General features: G+C 36.0%; 1 protein-coding gene across 5 annotated transcripts in view; it reads left to right on the forward strand.

Moving 5' to 3' along the window:
- Positions 1-1813: 1813 nt before the first annotated feature.
- Positions 1814-16588, forward strand: part of LOC127858398 (zinc phosphodiesterase ELAC protein 2-like) — a 30381-nt gene continuing 15606 nt past the window's right edge. For 2 of the 5 annotated variants that reach the window (XM_052395518.1, XM_052395523.1), the window contains exons 1-6: positions 1814-1947; positions 2336-2493; positions 9869-9913; positions 12196-12266; positions 13395-13465; positions 14498-14561. In XM_052395518.1, coding sequence (XP_052251478.1) covers positions 1864-1947; positions 2336-2493; positions 9869-9913; positions 12196-12266; positions 13395-13465; positions 14498-14561 — 493 coding nt within the window. In that variant the 5' untranslated portion in view covers positions 1814-1863. The other 3 variants (XM_052395521.1, XM_052395520.1, XM_052395522.1) reach the window with 3 other exon arrangements.

Consider the following 16588-nt stretch of genomic DNA (forward strand, 5'->3'; position numbering starts at 1 on the left):
ATATCTGGATTGTTTCTCAATTTTCGACACATGTTCTTCTTAACTTTTATTTTAATTTATACATGTATTGAAATATATGTATCATAAGTATTTAACACATTTTATGCATAAATATTTGACAAAATCGTATAATCTCGCTTTAATAACTGATGGAAACGTTGTATTCGACACAAGCCATGAAAAATCTTTAACAAACCGCATGGACTGACATAAGCGGGGTATATCTTCAGTAATGTGACCTACGATTTGCGTTGTCATATTTTGTATTCCTTTTTTCAGCACGACGTGTACACCAGTCATGAATGGACATTTTTGCGTCCATTTCGAATCGTAAAACGATTAGAAATCGTGAACAACACAACGTGTAATTATAGCACGGCAAATTGAATTATTTTTCCTCCGACAAGTTGCATTTCTAGAGAAACATGATAATTGTTTATTATTAAATGCAAATAAAATCCTTTTTTAATTATTTTAACACTTGTGAAGACGTGAAATCACTTAATCTGGCATATTTGAGAACGTCACGACAGCCCTAGACCATTCGTAACTTTTGCGTTCGATCTTACGAATTCATAGCGTGTGGTTGCGTAAGAATATTTTTTTAACTCGTGGATTTTCTTACGACGTTCGTAAGTATTATTACGAAATAAAACGTCCGTACGAACTTTTATGAAACGGCCCAATTATGCACGTATGCGTTGTAACACTTTTATCACTCTGAGGATACGAGAATTTAAAGGTGCACTTTTGATCCGTTGCTATGATGTGCAGTTTGAAAAAACTGTAACAAATAGAATTCAATAAATAAATCCAAATTCAAAACAAGCATAACTAATCAGAGTCATAAGATACATATTCGCTGGAGACGAGACTAGTTATTATACATGTGTCGAAAAGAAATAATTATTCATGGAGTAAAGGCAAAACAGTGTGATATAGTTTAAAAGCAGGCATCTTCATCATCATTTTGCAACAATATAAAAATGAAGAGGCATGTTAGTGCAAGATGAGAAAACGTTTATTACGCTTTTACTGGAGCTTTGGGGGATATTTTATTTACAACTAGTGACAGAAAGTTCAATTCTACAGACGCTGATCTTCACAAACGTGTAGACACAAAATAACATGGCATCGATAAAACTATTGTTGAAGTGTGGGGGTATTAAGTGCCCCTTGAATTGTGTCCGGTTTCAAACAAACTTTTTAACCACACACATGTTTATTGTGTTTTTAACTAACACGTTGCAATACCTATTTAACGCTGCTCTGATGAAGCATGTAATTTTTTTCAGAAGCGGTGTCCGTAAAGCGATGATTACATGCATGAAGACAAAGTTCAATACCTCGTGGATTATCTATGCGACAATTATATGGAATGAGGAGATTCTGAAGAATCAGAAAATATACCACTAGTATGATAAAAATAGTATACATATTTTGTTTTGCTTCCTTCAACAGTTTGTTCAGCAAACAGAAAATTAAGTATTTTATGAGTTTGCACATATTCCAAATATTAATTTTATCGTCGAGAATATATATAGAAACTTTAAACAAACATCAATGACACACTATTGATAAAGATTTGATGTTTAATATATTGTATACATGTTTCTTAATTAAATATTTTTTACACATATAGTCATGCTCCTTACTATAATGCATGGTGATGTTCATGTAAATGGTAACAACATGTATTCCTTCATTATTCTGGGAGGTACGCTGTGAATCAGCCTTATTCAGATAAAAGCACGGACCCAGGGGGTGTTTCATACAAATCTAGTACAGTGTAACCTTTCAATTTCGAAGGCCGGCTACTCTAGGCAAGCTGCATGATGACAGAAGGTTGAAATAACAATCCTAATGCGACCAAGAATTATTACACGGTTAAAATCACACCTGCACCAGAGTTGTTTAACATATTCTCATTCTTCGTATCAAAAAATGGTATGTTTTCTTAAAGATGATATTTTCTGTATCTTCTTTAAAATGCTATAGTGTCCGGAGGGAACGCGTATTTCGGGTAGTTAGCCCTCGTGTTCGAAATTTTTGACGGTGTAATGCTTCTATTGATTAATCCTTATAAACATGAAAATATACACATATTATAAATGAGATTTTAATGTTATGTGAGTTTCACTTGATATTGAATCAGTGGAGAAAATGGAAAAATCTGTGAAAAAACGGAGCTCAAGTGGGGGATGGAACCCACGACCTCCAAAGTGGTAGTCAGACACTAACTGCGTCGCTAAAGTGCTTCCTCGACAGCAACCTTCAATCACTACAATCGTTACCATGTTTTCTCTAATTGTATTTATTTATTTTGTATTCCAAGGATCGTAAAAAGAGCAAAATGAAGGTTGTTTCAAGATTGGAGGCCTCTAAGCGAGGCAAGAATGATATTCCTGCATCAGCCTCTATAACTCTGACTGTGCTGTCTGCTGCCCCAGAAGGCACTGGTTCCAGTATTCTACTTAAGCTGGCTTGTGATAGGTATACTGCCCATAAGCCTGATAAGGCCCTGAATTTTTATGCTGCCACTTAATGAAGGAGCTTCAGATCGCGGTGGTGTAGTGGATGAGGTGTCCGCCTAGCGATCGGGAGTTCGTGGGTTTGCTCCCCACTCGGGGAGCATTCTCATTATCTCCTCCATAGACACCTAGTACTGGTTCTTTCCAGGAAACACACTCGATAATGTCCCTCTGCCTATAATGCTCTAAAGGGCGCTTGGCAGTATATTTAGATAGATAGGAGCTTATATACAGTCAGTCGGGTAGTTCCAGATCACTAGCGTAAAAAATGGTGTTAATATTTTTAAAAGAAAGCAACTGCTTTCAAAATACTTGGATTGTTCAGGCAAAATATTTCATCTTTCAGGCCATATTGATTTATAAATACTTACCAATACATTTCTGATGCCAATTTGAACTTATTCACATGCACCAAGTTGGCTAGTTCCGAATCGAGTGCGGTAATTTCGGATCACTCGGACTATTTGGAAGATGTAGGTCAGGGAGCATCTCAAAACTTATGTTGACTGTCAAAACAAATGATGTATGACTTAAATAAACATCAGAATGGTTCGTTTGTTTCAGTTCAACACCTGTCTGACAATGTGTAAACCTTATAGGGTGTTCGTCTGTACGACAAGCGAAATAACACTAAATTAATATTTTTCAAAATTGTTCAAGGTTTATCAATTGGCTGTGCCCCTACCATCATACATCGAGCGACCCACCGGATTCACTCGTCACATGCACCCCTTTCCTGCAGACAGATCCATACCACTGCAAATTATTATAAGTTTTCATTTTTCCCAAATACTATTGTGATGTGGAACAACCTCCCTGCCACTACAGTTTTACATCCTGATTTTGAAGGGTTAAAACAGTCTCTGCTTTACCCTTCTGCACCTTAAAGTCTGGGAGACATGTCTTATCAGATTTTAACCTTAATTCACTTCAACTTATAATTGATCTAACATACTTTTATCTTTCTTCTTCATTATTTTTTATCGAGTGCACCGGGATTGTCTCCCATATGGCCATCGCCCCCAGAAAGACGTGTCAGTTGGTTACGGGCGATAGTGCAAGATACAGGAGACACCCCATTCCAGAGTTGACCCTGGGTCTTTTAGTGCCCGGTGTATAGCACCTAGTACACTGCACCTCGGTTTAACGGCTCATGCGAAAGACGAGTTAGTAGGTTAGGTACAGCAGGGGATCGAACCAGCGATCTCTGGATTGTGAAGCCAGTGTGTTACCACTTGACCACGGATCCGCTACTTTTATCTTTCTCACTTTTAACACTTTTATCTGCACTGACTGCGCACCTGTCAATAATTCCCGCAAGGGTAGTTAGACAGTATAGAATACTTTATATAGTTAGTACACAAGACCAATTAATCTGTTTGAAAGTATAATGTTTTGATTTGAAATGGATTCCTACATATTTTTGGTTATATTAAACAAACCCATATACTCAATAAAAGCAATTTATTGATAAACTCAAGATAACTTCTTGAAAAATAACACAGAATGATAACATTTAACAACAATAGACTCACAATAATTTAAAAAATGTATGAAATTATGACATATACGAGTCCCCTTCTGAGAAAACTGGGCATAATGCATGCGCGTAAAGTGTCGTCCCAGATTAGCCTGTGCAGTCCGCACAGGCCAATCAGGGAAGACACTTTACACGTTTATGACATATTTCGTTTAAATGAAATCCAATTTTGGTTGAAAGTTTCGTCCCTGATTAGCCTGTGCGGACTGCACAGGCTAATCTGGGACGACACTTTACGCACATGCATTATGCCCAGTTTTCTCAGAAGGCGACACATATGTTTATGACTTGAACATTTTATGGATGACTAGAAAATATTTTTATATCTAAGGTCCTGAAAAAAATAGAACTTTATATTAATGTATTTATTAAAATGACAAACAATTAACATAAACACGTTCCACTGGAATGCATTTGCTAATAATAGAATCACAATAATGTAAAAAACATAGCAAACCAGTACCTCTGGAATCAATTTGCTAAAGAAATGGAAAAAATACTAGATATTGAGTTACCTTCTTGGTAAATATCAAAGAAAAACATTTAACAATTAACAATAATAGGATCAAAATAATGTAAAAATAATGTAATAAAAAGTATCAAAAAAATATTGAGCATATACCAGTACCTCTGGGATAAAAATGGTAAAAAATGGAAAGCAATACTAAATATCACGTTACCTTCCTGGTAAATAACATATGATAAGATTTAACAATAATTAGATCACAATAATGTAAAATGTATAAAAGTATACATTGCAATTATAACAAACCAGTACCTCTGGAATAAATTTGCTAAAAAATGAAAAAATACTATACATCCATTCAAAGATCAAAGCAACTGCAATGTTTATTAAACTAAACTATAACAATCATAGGGACCCGGCATAGTGTTGGGATTGAATATAATTGTTTTTTTTATGCAATCCCAACACTTCGCCGGGTCCCTATGAGAACAATACAATGGCAGAATTTAAAATTCAATGCTCATCACACTCCCTGCTTCTAATTTAGAAACAGTGTCTCTAATAACTTTAAGAGTCTCTGTACAAAGGGATTTCAATGGCTTAATGTAATAATTGCAAGGCAAAAATACCCCCCCACCAACTTCATCTTGCTCCGGCCATGGGAATGAACTTGGTGTTGGTTCCCCAAATGCTTCAGCATAGACTTGTCCCCCCGCGTCAAGTACAGTTCTAAAGCAAGGAGCCAATTCTCTTGGTGCCTGACCTACTGGTAAACATGCAATATCTGATAACATCAAATGGGGTTTGTCATTAGTGACCATGTTATGTAAGTCTTTGTCAAAATCATCAGTTCTGGTATCCAGACGAGACAGGAGCTCACATCATGAATGTTTAAATATTCTCTGTCCACTTGTAACTTAGTAGGTGGATCTGTGATAGGGGGGCGAATCTTATAGTGGTGATAGCCTTTAATTACACAGTTTTTTATACAGATGCACTTATCGGACAACGTGTCTGGCAAAGTTGACGGCCCTGATGAATGGTTTGGAATACTCTGCACTGCATCAGTCTTTGGAACCTGAAATATTAGAATTTTAGCATAACAGCGGATAATATATGCCAAACCTTTAACTTTCACGTCGATATATATTAACTAGATTCCACTAATCAAAATTCATGCAAAATTCCTTTAACAATATTTTGAATTTGTTTATGATAAACTGCACTATACTTTTTATCTTGAAAAAAAATATTGACTGGATATGGCCGCATTATTGAGGTAACAAAAAAATAAGTTGACCTTTTAGGGAGCAAAATTTACAATGAAAATAGAGGTAAATTGTAACATGTAAATACAAAAGTTATCAAATTTGAACAGTAAAAAAACAACACTTTTTCTTAAAAATTCTGCTTGTACAGATGGTTTACTAAGGAATTTCCTGTCATATTTGGCTTTCAATCACTATCATTACTCACATCCGGGACAAGAGAATGGTGAATCATCATTGTCTACAATAAAGTCGTCACTGCAACATTCCTTGTGCATCCAGCTATCACACTGGTCACACTGGATCCAAATACTGCCAGTTTGAAGTAACTGCTCCTCCTCCCATGTCATATGACATCCCATACACTTCACTTCTAATTCTTTGGGTGTTTCAGAGTTTTTCTTATCGTTCTTGTTAGCACATTTTGATGATTTTGGTAAAGTCTTTGATTTTATCATCTCATTTGACTTCTTAGTAAGATTTTTGAAGTATTTGGCCTTTGCCATTTTTTCTCTTTTGATAGACTGTCTTATCTTATGTAACTCTTTCAATGCCATTGTCCTTAAGGCAGATGGTGATGTAAGATTATCAGGCATATCCTGCAAGGGACCTGCCCGTTTGGCCTTTTTTGATGTTTCTGCTACAGGGTAAATCAATCTTTTCTTTAAAGCAGGGGATATCATCAGATCACTTGTTTCAGACTGGTCATTTGATACTTTATTTTCAGTTTGGCAACAAACAACAGATGCAAGCAAATCTAAACCACTTGATTTATTACATCCTTCATTTTGAGTTGTAACAGTATTGTTCAAATCAGCAGCATCATGTGCCTTTGATAAACATGAACCCGATACACAATCAGCACAGCTCGAAATGGTTGCAGTGGTTGAGGTACCTGATGTATTTTCATGTGATCTCAAATACAAGGTTTTGTACACCTTAAAACAGGGTGAAACCTCTTGTATATCATAGCTCTCTTCTATTCGTTTCTGGTATTTGTTACGAATAGGTGTGTCCAGTGAACTTTCAAGCGAATGAAATGCTAATAAAGAAGCACTGTCTGTGCCATCTTTTTTGGTTGCAGACCTGCATTCTACATGGTCTTCTGCATTGAAGGTCATGCCAGGTTTCAGCCTCTCTGATGTGATCACAGTGCCATCTACTGGATAGATACCAGCACTCTTGAAGCTGTTGATTACAGTAAGTGGCTTATAAAAAAGCAGGAAGGCCTCCTTCAGTAGTTCAGCAAAGTTTTCTTTTCCTACAGGATTACCGGGATTGTCTCTGCTGTAACGCCGCAGCACTTCATACCATCTTTTTTTCAGGGGACCAAAGACTCCAACGTCCAAGGGCTGCATGATGTGAGTGGCATTTGGGTGTAACCTGTATAGTTCAATACCTTTTGATGAAGCATACTCAAAGACTTTCATTTCAAGATGACTGCTCACACTATCGATGAGAAGCACAACTGGCCTATCTGGTCCACAATTCTTATCAAAATGTTCAAGGAATTTCTTGGTTGCTGCTGCGTCCATCCATCCTTTCTTTGTGTAGGCAATTCCACTGTTTTCTATCGAACCAGATAATGGATTGTATCCCTTTGGAACTGGTAATGGATAGATGAAGAATGGAGGGATAATGGTTCCATCTGCTGAACCACAGAACATGACAGTAAATCTTTGTTTGCTATGGCCACCAACAACATGGGGAACTTGACCTAAATCAGCTTTTAGTGGTCCTATCACTTTACCAGATCTAATGGTGTTTCTTGTCTTAGTTGAATAATGTTACTATTTCTGCTCATGAATGCGTTATACCAGTCATAGCCTGGACGGTCATCCTTAAAAGGTGTACTTTTATTTTCTTCCTTCACTACTCTTTGTACAAAGTCAAGGAATTCACCGGGTTTCAAACCCATTCCTCGGGCACTCATTTCCTTTAACCATCGCGCCATTGAAGCTTCATCTGCGTCAGAAAATATTGGCCTTGGTCCATTCCTACTATCAACATTAACTTCACCACTTAGCCTACGATAAAGGTACCCATAGGAAACACCAAACTGCTCAGCAGCTTTACGTATTGGTACCTTGTCATTCTCTATCGTTAGTAATGCACGTTTGACAAGATTCGCCTTGCTGGGAGATTTCCTGGAGTATTTCCTCTTCAGCCTCTTCGCCACAGACTGTGCAGGGCTCCCGTGCTGTTTAGGCCCCATGAGTTCAACTTGACATGGTCTGAAATGCAAAATCACAGCATAAATACACATTAACAATAGGATAATTGTTTAAAATATTGTAATGCCGGTCTGTCTGGTGGCCGTCATAGGGTGCCAACATCACAAATTTTCCTACTGAATAAAGACTGCATAAATTAAACATCGCTTTTTATAATATTAGAGTTAAATAATTCCAATAAAACAATACATCAAATTTATGAGAAACATGGCAATTTTTATTTCTTATATAATAAACAACTATACTGGCAGCTGGAGCTTAAAAATATTACAAACACAGTATATAAACAATAAACATCTGTTTTGAGATTTTCCCCAATCTGCTGATCCGCAACTGACATGTACACGAGGTGCAATTTCTATGCTTTTATTTCCTTAAATCATTAACATATACTAAAACCACTCATAGGAATTAAATAATAATAATAAATAAACAAATTCATACCAAATTTACTACCATATACCGACGAAAGACGCTCCGAAATCGTCTTTTAGCTGTTGGCGCGTGTTTTAGTTTGACGGTGCGACGGTAAAATGACACGACTGTAATAGTTACCACAGCGTGATTTTCAATGAAAACAATGTTGAAATTAGGAAGCAAAACTTTGTTCTTGCTTGAAATTGAACATATTTTCCAAAAATAACAGTTATATTTATATGGCAATATCTCTTAGACTAATATTTAAATTAAATCATGAAGTTGATTCGGAATTACCCGAGATCCGAAACTACCCGACTGACTGTATATATTTGCTTGTGATTGGTATGCTGCAGATAGGGTCAACAAAAAGACATCAATTCTAATCCATTTACCAAACATTATAATCTTTATGCTACCTTTTATTAAGAATGTGACTTTTTGTCAATGGTTTGTTGTCTGTCTGCAACATTAAAATTACAGTTTTGAACACTAGTGGTCACATGTATCTGCCCAATTGGTTAAAGACATGGCCACCATATCATCATGTTTGTTATTTAGCTGTTAAAGCAAGTTGCCATGGTGTAGTGGATAATCATGGTGTCCGCCTAGCAATCCGTAGGTCACATGTTTGATCAATACTGTCAGAGCATTCTTTTGATCTTACCCCTGAAATAAGAATATTTTTTTTAAATATCTTGTGTCTCATGATTATTATACCTTAATTCTATTTCAATTTAATCTTGTCAAACATACTAAATTATGAAAAAAGAAATAATATAGTGCAAACATGTACAAATGTAATAATGAGAGAGTAAGTAAAAAATGCCCCCAAAAGCGAAATGCCGCAAAAATTCCCCCTCCTGAGGGTAGCGACCCGCTTCCCCTAAAACGGATTGAGGGCCCTGGTCCCTTAAGACACTGTTTGTTTTGTTAGCACAAGGAAAGGGACTCAAGCGTTTTAATAAGCCATAGGCTTTCAATGCAATAAAGCTTAAATAAATAGGTTGAAACAAATGCAAGAAACAGATCTTTTTACATGGACAATCATACTGTTAACATGTACCATCCATGAGGATTTATAACATGAGTATTTCATTTACTGGCTTTTGCATGTATGTTTGTTTGTATGTGCTTGAGAATTTTCGACATTTGATTACTGATTGGAATGATTTCTGTACAATATAATTGGGCCGTGCTATGTGAAAAGGGGGTTTAATGCATGTGCGTAAAGTGTCGGGCCAGATAAGCCTAAACTGGATTTTCTTTAAACGAAAAATACCATAAAAGCCGTAAGTGTCATCCCTGATTAGCCTGTGTGGACTGCACAGGCTAATCTGGGAGGGCATTTTACGCACATTCATTAAAACCTCTTCTCACAGAGCAAGGCCAAATTGTTTCTTGTTTTACAGGTATTTGTTTAATGCCCCAGAATCCGTGCAGTTATTCACAGAGAGGTGAGGATATTTAAGACTTGTTAGTTTTTTAACTGTTATAAAATCATTAAATGCATATAACATTTTATTAGATTTGATATCTAGGTAGAATCATAGAATTGTGTAAGCTATGCTATGCACCCAAATGTCAGTGTCTTCATTAGGGGCTGGTTAACATATCCATGTCACTGTAGGTATTCAATTGAAACTTCACACTTGTTTTAAGTCATTTTCAGATCACTGACAAAGTTCCATAATTCTCCCCTTCAACAAAGTAAAATTGTGCCCCTGACCAATCTCTGTGAACTCTGACCGGCAATATAGCATAATTATGCACCTTTCGGTACATGTACTTAAACATTTTAGTTAATTTGTGTGTGCAGGTACCAAATATCTCTATATGTAACTACAGATGTTGAAATAAAATAAAACATTATAGGTATGTGTTTGGGATAATAAATAACATTTACTGACCATGGCCTATAACCTTGAACAGTTTTGTAGCATAACTATGGAACTTTTTGTACTATTTAAGTCTAGTTGCATAAGGTTGGCATTAAAATTGGAATTTAGGTTTAACTCTGGCATGCGACAATTACATATCTCTGTAACTTTTACAGATATAAAATTAAAACTTCACACATGTCTTTGGTAACATAATGGGAGGTCACTCACCAAGGCTTATAACTCAGACCGTCCGTTAGCAGAATGATGCCCCATGATAGAATTCAACCAATTTTTTGCATGAAACAACTCCATAAAAATGTCTACTGCAGGATTGTGAACTAAAACTCAATATATGTTTTCAGGGTCTTTATAAATATTCACTGACAAAGACCTTTAACTGCAGTAAGCCCTTTAGCAAGATTGCTGGTACAATGTATGCCCCTCTCTGTACATAGAATAGTCAGGTTTGAGTTAAAGTTGGAACTCATTTTTAAATGTGCAGCCATCACGTAAATATCTCTGTAAGTACTACAGATACATTATTGCACATAATTGAACCAGCTAAGACTCTGTTGGATCATATGATGACTAAGGCACTGAACTCTTGGCTTTAATTTAGCAGAATTATGCCACATATAGAACTTGTTGTACTGCTGTCTCCAGCTGACAAGCAGACATTGCAAGTGGTTGCATTTTGGGCAAGTTGTGTCGTGGTCAGATCACTGTTGCTAAAAAAGTTGTCAGAGATCTCTCTATAGCTTAAATTAATATGGTGCTTATTGGTTACAGGCTGATCTAGCAAGGGATTGCATTTCGAGCCAAGTGGTTTAGGTCACTGTAACTGAAATAAGTTTTTTGGCTTGATAAATTTATCTCTGATGGGTTATTGTGCTTTCATTTTGTCTGTAGGGCAATTACGTGCAGACTCTGCTTTCAAACTGAATAAATTCAAAATAAATGTTGATTCTACATATGGTTAACAATACATATCTTTTCCACAACATAGTGTTATTTTGTTTGTGGTGTTCTTAAAGTGCAAACAATCGAGGACTCATCCTGGATCTGTTCCTAAAGTCCCAAATCATGTACATGGTGGTAATCTCCCATTTTTATTCATTTGATTGTTTTTATGCCCCCTTTTCGAAGAAAAGGTGGCATATAGTGATCAGACTGTCCGTCTGTCTGTCTGTCTTTCCGTCACACTTTGTGTTTAGGTTTCGAAAAATGCTCATAACTTCTATGTCCCATGAGATATAACCTTCATATTCGGTATGCATGTGTATATGGACAAGGCCCTTCCATACGCATACACAAATTTACCCCTGTGACCTTGACCTTGAACTTAGGGTCCGCGTTGAGGTTTCGAAATCTGCGTTTAGGTTTCGAAAAATGCTCATAACTTCTATGTCCCTTGAGATATAACCTTCATGATTGGTATGCATGTGTATATGGACAAGGCTGCTCCATACGCACAAAAGTTTTTACCCCTGTGACTTTGACCTTGAACTTAAGGTTCGCGTTTAGGTTTCGAAATCTGCGTTTAGGGAAATCTGCGTTTAGGTTTTGAAAAATGCTCATAACTTCTATGTCCCTTGAGATATACATGTAGCCTTCATATTTGGTATGCATGTGTATACGGACAAGGCCTTTCCATACACACACAAATTTTGACCCCTGTGACCTTGACCTTGAACTTAGGGTCCGCGTTTAGGTTTCAAAATCTGTGTTTAGGTTTCAAAATGCTCATAACTTCTATCAAGCGTTTATAGGGGGCATATGTCATCCTATGGTGACAGCTCTTGTTGTTTTGTATGTGTGCGTTGTGTAAAGTAATTTTTAACTTTGATTCATTTTAGTGTCAACATAAATATGGTGAACAATATCTTCTTCACAAGAAAAAGTCATGAAGCTCTTAGTGGCCTTGGTGGTAAGTATAAAAGTGATCGCCGTGGCGTAATGGATATGGTGTCTGCCTAAAGACCGGGAGGTCAGGTTTGATCTTAAAATCTCCCTCAAAGACACCAAGTACTGGTTATTGGCCCAGGAAACAGACTCTAGTGTGTTTCAAATAAGTACTAAGTACCTTCAATGCAATTGAGGTAGAATAAATATGTTTAAACTAAACTAAGTATAAGAGTGAATAATACATGTAATTTGATTGGCCCATCCTTCAACAAATAAATGTTTGGGGTTGCTAAGTTCCTCAATACACAAGGTATTAACTGGAAATTTCAATATAGTTTGTTTGTAATGAAATCAGAATACTTTGTTTACAACTCTTTACTGGGGACTACATGTAGTAATAGAGACTTGTGAGTCTTTTTCAACTACAACTACCTTCAACTTGCCCTAAAATAAACCACAAACAATAAACTCTTTAAGCATGGTATTAAAATGACAATTTGTCATCTCTATTTCAGTTGTCAGTATGATTTTCCTTAAAAAGTCTAAATCAGTTTGTAATGTTACAATGTAATTTAATTGTAACTTATTCTCACTGAAAACGTTCTCATTTTTGTTTACAAAGCACATCTTCGGGTAACTTTTTGGTTTATGGTTATTTTATATTAAAAATATTACGTTTAATATAGCTGCGGTTCTATGTGGCTGCCAAGTAATCCATTATTCAGAAGAGAATTGCAGAATTACAATTAAGCTTCAGATTGTGTGCATGTATTCAGTGTGTTTTTTCACCATTTTTAGCTGGGTCCCTTTGAATTGGGAAACAGCATGATCTTTTGATTAAATTTGGGAAATTAATGTTGTTGATTTTATGTTTACAAATACTTTGAAATTGATAATAAAAGTGATTTCAATATATTTTCCAAGGTTAAATGTATAGAGCTGGACTTGGAGATAATTGACATGTTTATACTTATTAAACAGAATTTTTTTTTTTGGAAACCTTCAATTGGGAATTTTTAGATCCCATTTGGGAAAATATATATACTCTTTTGATTGGTGATGGTTCCCCCTGGCCTACCGGACCATCACTGGTATTATGTGACAGAATTGTGTGTTGTTGTTTATTTTTGACAAGGAATAATACTTTCAGGGTTTCTATTGTGTAATACTGAAAATTTTGAGCGGTCTGAAACAATAAAACTACATGGACCTCCGAATGTGGTGAGTAATAAAACCTGTAGGCATTATATTTAGAACAGATTAGTGCATTTTTAGCTCCACTGTTTTCCAAGATATTGTCATAGCCAGCTCGTCATGTCCGTTGTCGTTCGACGTCCGCGTCGTGCTAAAGCCTTCACATTTTGCTCTAAAATCAAAGTGCTTCCACCTGCAACTTTGAAACTTCACATGTAGCTGCACCTTCAGGAGTTCTACACGCCACACCCATTTTTGGGTCATAAGGTCAAAGGTCAAATTCACTGTGACCTAAAAAAAATAATTCTGACAAGCTTTCGCAGACGAGCGTGGCACCCTTTATGCAGTGCTCTTGTTTTACCTATGGGTTATGGGTTTGAGTATGAACTGGAAATAATGCGGTTTAAGGATAAAAGTTGCTACACACATACGTGGTTACAAATATAAATAAGGTCAAAGTCTTGTTTGCAATACTAAGACTGTGATACTCATCACACATAGCAAGAATCATTAACTAATAGTATTATAATATTACAAATTATATTGTGCAAAACACCTCTTTCCGAAAGCTTTTAGAATAATAGAATGGGATTTAAAAAAAATAGGTTTTGGGGAAATTGTAATTTTGGGCCAATTATGATCATGCTAGTTGTGATTTCTATAAGTTAGTGAGTCATTAGATAATAAAGTTTTTTTATTAATTTACATTTATTGGTTGATTCCTAACTTGAACTATATTTATATATGTGAAGAATGTTGATAGTCATGCCTTTTCCTGGTTTATCTACGGATCCGTTAAACTGACACATTCCCAAAGCAAATTGGTAACAAAAAACAATTTGAAAAAAAAATCCAATTCAAAACAATATATATTTTTTTAGAATTTTCTTATGATTATTGTATCTCAATTTTATTTAAATTACATCTTTTTCTTATCTTCCCAAATAAGTGGACTTTTTGGCGCAAAAAATGTCCAATCCCAACATTGCATTTTTCCTAAAATGGCCAGAATAACCTGATAGTTGAAATGAGTAAAGCTGGATTGATATATTCTTCAAGGAGAAGGTGTTGGACCTATTGAGTCACTTTTCAGAGGGACATGCTGATCCAAGGGCAAGAATTGGTAAGTACAGTTATGGAAACTTAATTTATATATTTTGGGTTCAATGTGAAGTTTCATGACAAACGATGATATTTTGTTCCTAAAATCTGCCTTTAATAAGGACAGTAGTGGAAAGCAAAGTGAAATGTCAAAAATAGATTAGTCATAAGTGTTAAATAAATCTGAGGAGAGGGCATACACTAGCTTGTTAAGAGCCAAATATCGACATCATCACAGTAACATTTTACTGTCTATGGATGTATTTAAATATGTGTTTATGGTCTTCCATGGTGCTCTTGAATAGGTTGTCTATGGTCAGGTAGAAACTTAGTGGCTACATTTCATATTTATTTGGTTTTTGACATGGATGACATGCGACTTAAATATCACCATTCAGTGCTTCAGATATATATCGCGTAAGCGCTCTTGGAAATATTAATTTTCTCACCTTACTGAGAAAATAATTCATGGTTTTCTCCCAAAAAAGACAAAATAATATGCTCTATTTATTATTTTAGCATATACTGCTTTTGTATCAAATATAAGAAAATTACTTTCATCCTTTGTAACGCAGTGTTGATGTACTACATTTATCACAATTTATTGACCATACTAGAGTTTTACAGCAGACCATGGTACATGTATATTCGTCTGTGAACTATTTGATGCCAAATTCCGGAGATTATTTTTTTTATTTTTAAACAGAAAGTAAAATACTTATTGAATTAAACAGATATCTGGAGCAAACCTTTTAAATAAATATTTGATTTGTATGTCTGTTTATGATTGAATAGTTCATGTTTTTAACCAGGTTTTCCGAAGGAAAAAACTGGTTATTAGATTGGCGAATGCGGGCGGGCGGGCTGGCGGGCTGGCGGAATAAGCTTGTCCGGGCCATAACTATGTCGTTCATTGTCAGATTTTAAAATCATTTGGCACATTTGTTCACCATCATTGGACGGTGTGTCGCGCGAAATAATTACGTCGATATCTCCAAGGTCAAGGTCACACTTTGAGTTCAAAGGTCAAAAATGGCCATAAATGAGCTTGTCCGAGCCATAACTATGTCGTTCATCGTCAGATTTTAAAATCATTTGGCACATTTGTTCACCATCATTGGACGGTGTGTCGCGCAAAATAATTACGTCGATATCTCCAAGGTCAAGGTCACACTTTGAGTTCAAAGGTCAAAAATGGCCATAAATGAGCTTGTCCTGGCCATAACTATGTCATTCATTGTGAGATTTTAAAATCATTTGGCACATTTGTTCACCATCATGGGACGGTGTGTCCCACGAAAGAATCACGTCAATATCTCCAATGTCAAGGTCGCCACGACTAAAAATAGATTTAAAAAAAAAAAAATTACAAAGGGGGTTAATTTTTTTTGTTCATTTCAAAAGTTCAGTTTGAGTTTTCTCCCTTTATCAGATTTTTTTTTCACAATGAAAACCTGGTTTTGTGACAATTTTGTCCCTTGTTTAAGAAGTTCTCTTGTGGAACAGAATTTTTATGCTCCCCGAAATAATATTTCGGCGGAGCATATAGTTGCCAGTTTGTCCTTCCTAATCCTTCCTTACTTCTTTCCGTCACAATTTTGTTACCGTTTCTCATAGCGCATTCAATACTTTACCAATCTCTTTCATATTTAGCATGTAGGTACCTTGCATGGACCTCTACCTTTTGACGAGGTTTGAGGTCACTGGGGTCAAGTTCAAGGTCACCGAGGCTAATAATAGATTTTTCTGTCACACTTTTGTTACAGTTTCTCATAGCACCTTTAATTCTTTACCGATCCCTTTCATATTTGGCATGTAGGTACCTTGCATGGACCTCTACCTTTTGAAGAGGTTGGAGGTCATTGGGGTCAAGGTCATTGAGGCTAATAATAGATTTTTCCGTCACACTTTTGATACAGTTTCTCATAGCACCTTCAATTCTTTACTGATCTCTTTCATATTTGGCATGTAGGTGCCTTGCATAGACCTCTACCTTTTGATGAGGTTTGAAGTCACTGGGGTCAAGGTCACCGATGCTAATAATAGAAT

This window comes from Dreissena polymorpha, chromosome 14, assembly GCF_020536995.1.
Source record: "Dreissena polymorpha isolate Duluth1 chromosome 14, UMN_Dpol_1.0, whole genome shotgun sequence".
Taxonomy (NCBI): Eukaryota; Metazoa; Mollusca; class Bivalvia; order Myida; family Dreissenidae; genus Dreissena; species Dreissena polymorpha.